The following is a 7919-nucleotide window of genomic DNA, read 5'->3' on the forward strand; positions in this document are numbered from 1 at the left end:
TTTTGTTATTTTCAAACGTAATTATTATAAAATACTTGGAAATTGTGAGGTTAGAAGCGAAGTCACTAACATGAAAATGTAAGTAATTATTGACAAATTTGCGACAGCCTTTTTTTAAATAGAAAATAAAAATTGTACTTTCTCTTTGTGAAAATGGAAAATTCATATATAAAACTACAGCCTGACACCGTATTTGACTAATAATATGAATAATGATAATAAAATGAAAATTAAATTGTATTAAACATTTTTTCAAGGTTACGAAAAAATCCATTTGAGTATATCTGACGCACGTACGAAGTAGACCTTGGAAGAAATAGTGTAGGAAGGGGTAAAAGACCTAGTCTCTGTCCTCTGGTGAGGGTATAATTTCAGAATTTTACCCTCTCCAAGATGTGACCGTCCAATCGCTCCACTCTTTCTCCCACCTAGGTTCATAACGTCCCCACACAGCACATTAAATTTCCTGAATTTGTCCTGAATATTTCATTGAAAGATTCGAAATATTCCAATGAAAGGTCCATAAAATATTGCTGCAACATGAAAATGTCCGCCTATTTGAAATATTAAATAGTCAACTTGAGAAAATATTTCATTGAAATATTCCTGAAATATTACACATATCGATTTAGCAATATTCTGGAAATATTTCAAAAAATGAAAAAATTTGTTAAACACATGAAATCAATAGGAATTTTCTGAAATATTCAACATCCTTAGGTTTCTAGAAAAGTAAAAACTACTGCGCAGTTCTACAGGCCATAGAAACTGAGTTAGACCAGTGCGCATCTTTGAAATTAAATATTTCCACAATATTTCAATGAAATATTTTCTCAAGTTGACCGTCTAATATTTCAAATAGGCGGACATTTTCCTGTTGCAGCAATATTTCATGGACCTTTCATTGAAATATTTCGAATCTTTCAATGAAATATTCAGGAAAAATTCAGGAAATTTAATGTGCTGTGTGGGGTCCGTGCCTCAGATATATTCAAATGGTTTTTTTTCGTAACCTTGAGAAAATTGTTGTTGAAGTGTAATTTTCATTTTACACTAAAACGTCAATCGAGAACACGTCAGTCGAAAACAGAGGAAGGGAACACTTGAGGGGAAGTGGGGAAGCGGGTAGAATTTAGGTTAAGGGTATGTCCAACATGTAAAATGTAAACAAACATGAAATGTAAACAAACCATGCACATTTTTTCGCACCTCTCATTTGCGTAGAAAATAAAAATTTGTCGTTTTCTTTATGAAAATGGTAAATTAATGTATTAAAGTTGGTTACTATACTTTATTTAACTAATTATATGAAAAAATAAGTACAATTATAATAAAATGAAAAGTACACTGAATTAGCAATTTTTTCAAGGTTTCGAAAAAAAAAACCATTTGAGTATATCTGAGGCATGGACGTTGAGCGCCTAGGTGGGAGAAAGAGTTGAGCCATTGGACGGTCACATCTTGGAAAGGGTAAAATTCTGAAATTTTACCCCTTCTCTCACTTTCTCCCACCTAAGTCCTCAACGTCCGTGCCTCAGATATACTCGAATGCTTAAATTTTTCGTAACCTTGAAAAAATTCATATTTCAGTGTACTTTTTATTTCATTACAATTATACTTATTTGTTCACATAATTAGTTCAATAAAGTATAGTTACCTAGTATAATATATAAATTTACCATTTTCACAAAGAAAACGACAAATTTTTATTTTCTACACAAATAAGAAGTGCGAAAAAATGTGCATGGTTTGTTTACATTTTATGTTTGTTTACATTTCACATGTTGGACATACCCTTAAGGCCTAAGCAGAATAGCTTCGCAAAAGACGTTCGCGAACGTGAAACATGAGTTAGAAAAGGACAGAGGTATATATGTATCCTTTTCTATCTCATGCATCTCGTTCGCGAAGCTATTGTGCGTTGGCCTTTATGAATGACGCCAAAGTCGTACTTGTGATTTTTAAATTTAAGGTGGATTCAGTGCCCCACTAGTGAAAATCCCCTAGATAAAATTCACATTGTTGCGTAAGGCACTTCATACGGCCCTGAGTGATTTTATTTTCGATCGCGTCAATCGAGAACAGCACTGCACATTCGTCTGTTCTCGATTGACGTTTTAGTGTATTAATATTATTCATATTATTAGTCAAATAAGGTGTCAGGTTGTAGTTTTATATATGAATTTTCCATTTTCATGTAGAAAAAGAACAATTTTTATTTTCTATTAAAAAAAAAGGCTATCGCAAATTTGTCAATAATTACGTACATTTCTTAATTAAGAACTTTAGATTTCGCGACAAAATTTCAGATCCATCCTTTATTCCTTTCAGTATTTTAATAAAAAGGAAAAAATTGGTCGACAAAATTGTTGGCGATCACATGACCTTCTCTTTAAAGGCCTAAACAGAATAGCTTCGCGAAATACGTTCGCGAACGTGAAACATGAGTTAGAAAAGGACAGAGATATATTTGAAGCAAAATTCCTGAAATGTCCGAACAAAAAATTAAAAGTTCTCGAATTTAATCCATACTTTTCTAAAATGTTGTTATTGTTGGTGAAAGTCTAAAAATCAATTATTATTGAATTTAATGAAATAGTTTTTGAATTACAACGTTTTTAATTTTTGACTTTTGAAAAAAAAAATTTTTTTCAATGTACAATATTTATAAGTAGAATGCATAAAAGTTAACATATATATAATGATTTTTAAAGCTTTTTTGACGGGCTACACGCTGTTAATAAAATTTTTTTTTTAAATAACATTTGACCTTGAAATTCAAGGTCAAAATGTTAATTTACGTTTATCTCAAAATCGGATTTTTTAAAATTATTTTTAACTATCTCAATGGAAAGCTTGACTAATTTCCTACAAAACATGTAATTTTCAGAGTGGGATCTTTTAAAGTTTTTGAGATATTAATTAATTAATTAATTAATTAATGTTTATATGTTTATAACAAATCAAATATTTTACAAACGAATAAAGTTACCGTAATTCTGAAGTTAGTAATTGAAAGTTAACGTAATTCCGCATCCAACGAGCATGAAGTATTTTGGATAAGTAGATTGTTAATAAACAATTAGTTCACATTGCAATTGTTTATTAACAAACTACTTATCCAAAATACTTCATATATAGGGCTCGTTGGATGCGGAATTAGCTTAACTTTCAATTGGTTAGTTTAGATTTACGATACCTTTAATAGTTTGTAAAATATTTTCTTTTTTACTAACAACAAGCATCCAATAGAAAAGGACAGAAATATATTCATATCTTTTTTTATTTCATGCAGCATCTCGTTCGCGAAACTATTGTGCGTTGGCCTTTATTTATATACTGATAACAGGGTGCGGTCATGGCATAAAAAAAATTCCCAGTTTTCCCAGATCCCAGACAAAAAATATTTTTTCTGATTAATGTTCAATAAACTGTTAGCGTTAGCCAATAACAAAAAAAACTATATAACTCTTTGTTTAAAAAAAATAAATGTTACATATTTTATAAATTTTTTATTACATATACAATTGCATGTAATTATTATTTATAAAAAATATATTTCTAACCTTATATAGTCTGCAACCGATGTTTCATCTTTTTTGGACGATAAGATGTACCGGAAACACACACACACACACACGTTTATGAAATTTTACACTCCCGGAAACAACGTTTTTAAATTAAGAAATAAAATACTTTTTCTAAAAATTTAAGCGATTGCGATTTTAAAAATTTCAAACACTCCCGGAACAAAAAGCAACAATTAAAAAAATTAATTTTTTTAACATATTATTAGTAAAATTTTGATTTTAAAATTACAAAAATTTACATATACTCTAGTTAAGTACGTCTAAACAGGTTAATACACGAATTGCAACTAATTTAATTATCTTTGGGATCACAAATTTTTATGACCTTTAATTTAAGGCACACCCTTTGTATTTCAATGTAAACACAAAAATCGGAATGCAGGTATAAAGGTAATAAAATCCCAAAATCGCTTCGACATATTTTTGAATACTTCGAAAAATTACAATTATAATAAATTATAATTTATTTTTAAAAGATTTAAAAAAATTTGATTTTGAATGTAAAAATTCTACAAATTATATAATTCCCAATTTTTATCAAAAAAAAAAAGTATCACAACTTTGACACCCCCTTAAGGTTATGTGATTGTTGTCATTTCACATGTAAAATAATATCTGCAGGTTTTCTCGCAAAATATTTGATAGATTGAGCTAAAATTTCGTACAGAAAATAGAAATACTATAAGGAATTTCTGTTACGTGACAGAGTATTAATATTTTATGCGATACAATTTATTTTTAAAAAATTGCATATTTGAGGAAAATTCAATATAATATGTCGATAATACAATTTATTCCTTTTCACAAATAAGCAATTTTTTAAGAATAAATTTTTTGACAAAATATTAATTTAATTTTGGCCCAAGACAACGAATCCTTATAGTATTTTTAAGTTCTCTACAAAATTTTACCTCAATCTATCAAATATTTTACGAGAAAACCTGCGGAAAATATTTACATGTGAAAATCAACAATCACATGGCCTTAAGAATTTTTTACTTCTTTAAGGTTCCCCATGTGGTTGGTCGGATGTCGATATTTCTCCCTCCAAACTTTGGTCAACTTCAGGTAAATTACTAATAACACAGGCACACAAAAAAAAAGTGCCCGGGTTGGGAGATCAGAGAACCCCATGTATTGTGGGCCGCTGAACACGAATCTGAAGTCCGTTTTGCTCCTGCACGTGTACGTTTCTTCCTAACCTCAAAAAACATTTCACATTTTTGGTGGTATACGATTTTTTTTTAAATTGAACGATTTACATGAAACTGGGTATTTAGGGGTTTTTGATGTCGCTGATTACGAATCTGAAGTCAGATTTTGAAAATTGAAAATGGCGGACAAATTTTTTGAAAATTAATTATTCTTTAGAAACTTTTTTAAAAATTGTTGGATTTTTATGGAATATGTGTCACTTGTGAGTTTTAGGGGCCTCTCATTAGGAATCTGAAGTTAGCTTTTCAAAATTCAAAATGGCGGATCCAATATGGAGAACGAAAAAATAAAAATCATTCGGATTGACTTGAAACTTTTTACTCGGGGGTTTTTGAGGTCGCTGATTAAGAATCTGAAGTCAGTTTTTCAAAATTAAAATGGCGAACCCAATATGGAGGACGAATTTTTAAAAATTATTGGATTTTTATGAAACTTGATACCGAGAGTTTATTGTGGTTGCTGATTGAGAATTTCAAGTCAGATTTTTATAATTATAAAAATCGGTATTAAGTTTCATACAAATCTAACAATTTTTTAAAAATTCGTCCTCCATATTGGAACCGCCATTTTGAATTTTGAAAAACTGACTTCAGATTCTTAATCAGCGACGCCATAGACCCTCGAATAGAAATTTTCAAGCCGATCTGAATGATGTTTATTTTTTTTGTCCGACATATTGGATCCGCCATTTTGAATTTTGAAAAGCTACATTCAGATTCTTAATGAGCGGGCCCTAAAACTCCCAAGTAACAAATTCCATAAAAATCCAAAAATTTTTTAAAAAAATTTCTAAAAAAATCATTAATTTTCAAAAAATTTGTCCGCCATATTGGATCCGCCATTTTGAATTTTCAAAATTTGACTTCAGATACTGTGATCTCCAAACCCGGGCACTTTTTTTTGTGGCTGTGTAATATTGTCAAATCAACTCTGAATTGTTTTGAAAGAAATTTTATGCCGTAAAATATTTAAAATTAGATACGAGCAAAGAGCAACCATTTCGACGTGTCATGTCTTTATCAAAACAATTCCAAGGTGTCATTTTTTTCACCAAGCAAGCATTTTGTAAAAAGTTTTTCTCTTTCAGATTCCAAATCATTACACATTTCAAATTGTGATAAATATTCAACGAAATCGACGAATAAAATTTCATCATGTTCCTTGAATCAATCTCAATCCCAAAATTTCAAAATAAATCCAAAATCTCAATGTAATTTAACACCACAAACAGCGATAGCTTTAAAAATTTTTAAACGTGCATTTTGTACCCGAGAAACTTGTCATGGAAATGAAAAAATTTCTGATATTACATTTTCCAAAGAAAATTGTTGTAAAAATAAAGTTCGCAAGCAAATTTATTCAATTCAATGTGACTAAAAAAAGGAGAAAAAAAAATGCTCTATTATTTTCGAATAATTTTTGAAAAATTAAATAAAAAAATTTAATCTATAAAGAAACAAATATTCAACGGCATCAGATTTTATTGTACGGCAATTGACAATAGTTACATATTATACATATATATATTTATGTAAATGAAAATTATAAAATTGTACTTTTTGCTTTGATAAACATTTTTTTTTTTTTTTGTATAAATGATGATGTAGATTAATGATTTTCAAGGTGTCACACAATAAATTGACTTATAAATTTAAATGCAAAATTAAGTCTAAATATATATCGAAGAAATTAATTTCGTTTTTAATATACAAATTAGAATTATCGTTGTTTCAATCAAATGTCGATTTGATAATAATCATTTTGAAAATTCTGCTTTCATTTTATTTTTTTCAATTTTTTTTTTTTTTTATTTTCAATCCAAAAATATATTTTTTTTCAATTAAAAATAAATAAAATAATACCTCATTTTATGCATTAGAAGATTCTATACAATTTTATTCGTTGAATTTTGTTGAAAATCATATTTTTGTTTAAAAAATATTAAACGTATAAGAATTTTCTTTTTTTTTTTGAAATATGTAAATCATTTTCAATAAAATTCAACACAAAAATAGAGTTGTTTAAAATGTTCCATAGAACAAAATAAATATTCAATTTTCTCGAATAATTATAAAAAAGTCTTTTTTATTTTGAGGTTTTATGTTTTGTTGTTGAACCTCCTCAAATTTTAAAACCAAATTTAATTTTTTTTTTATATTAAAAAAAACCTTGTTTTGTTTTATCGAAAATATTTATTTTCGAGTTTAATAACAACAAAAAGGAGAGAAAACAAATCTCAATTATCGTTGTATTTTCTGAACACACAAAAATATCGTATTGTGTTTGAAAAAAAAAAAAATCTTTTTTTTTTTTTTTTTAATATAAAAATTTCTCACGACAATAATATTGTAATTAAACTTAAGCTAGAGAATATCTAAATAATATTCTCTTTGTCAGTACTTTTAAATACCAGTCAGCGTATATATTCAATTAAGTAGATATACAAATTAAAAAGTGAATAGAAATAATAAGTATTACGATTTAAAAACTAATCATGCAAAAACTATATTCTTATTCACAAAACTATCTTTTGAACAACATTTTTTTTTTCTAATATTTGTTAGAAAAAAATTTCGTTTTTATTATTATTATTAAAAAAATAAAATAATATCATGGCCCTTATCTAGAAAATTACTAATTAAAGATCTTTAATCGATATTACAGAGATCTTCAGTTATATTAAGATTTATAATTAATGAATCTTGATAAGATTATTTCATCATAAAGAGATCTTTTAATTATTGTTGATCGTTAAAAAAATCGTTGTAAAATTTCTTCAGAAAAATATATATATATATATATATGATTTAAATAAAGAAAAAATATATGTGCCTTGAACAGTGATAGTTTTTTTTTCCACTCAAATTGAATTGTAAACTTATTCTCTTACCTACAATATTGTTAGTATTCTATTTACAGAATTAGGTATAACATTCTGCAATGCACCACAAAAAGTTTTGATTATTGTGCAAAAAAAAAACAAAAAAAAAAAAAAAAACGAAACAAAACAATATTTCTCCGCACCTTGGCACACAATTTTCTTGTTCTTTGTACGTGATTTTTCAAAAATTGAAAAATTGTTTTTTAGCCCTCAATTTCAGATTAGATCACTTT

At 27.5% G+C, this 7919-nt stretch overlaps 1 protein-coding gene across 1 annotated transcript in view; it reads left to right on the plus strand.

The window, feature by feature from the left end:
* LOC127284124 (uncharacterized) overlaps positions 1-7625 on the plus strand; it is a 15867-nt gene extending 8242 nt beyond the window's left edge. The window contains exons 5-6 of the mRNA XM_051309421.1: positions 4599-4658; positions 5893-7625. Coding sequence (XP_051165378.1) covers positions 4599-4658; positions 5893-6182 — 350 coding nt within the window. The 3' untranslated portion in view covers positions 6183-7625. The remainder of the gene's footprint in view (positions 1-4598; positions 4659-5892) is intronic.
* Positions 7626-7919: the final 294 nt, after the last annotated feature.

This window comes from Leptopilina boulardi, unplaced genomic scaffold (assembly GCF_019393585.1).
Source record: "Leptopilina boulardi isolate dan_hultmark-lab unplaced genomic scaffold, ZJU_Lbou_2.1 LbouV2_318, whole genome shotgun sequence".
Lineage (NCBI taxonomy): Eukaryota > Metazoa > Arthropoda > Insecta > Hymenoptera > Figitidae > Leptopilina > Leptopilina boulardi.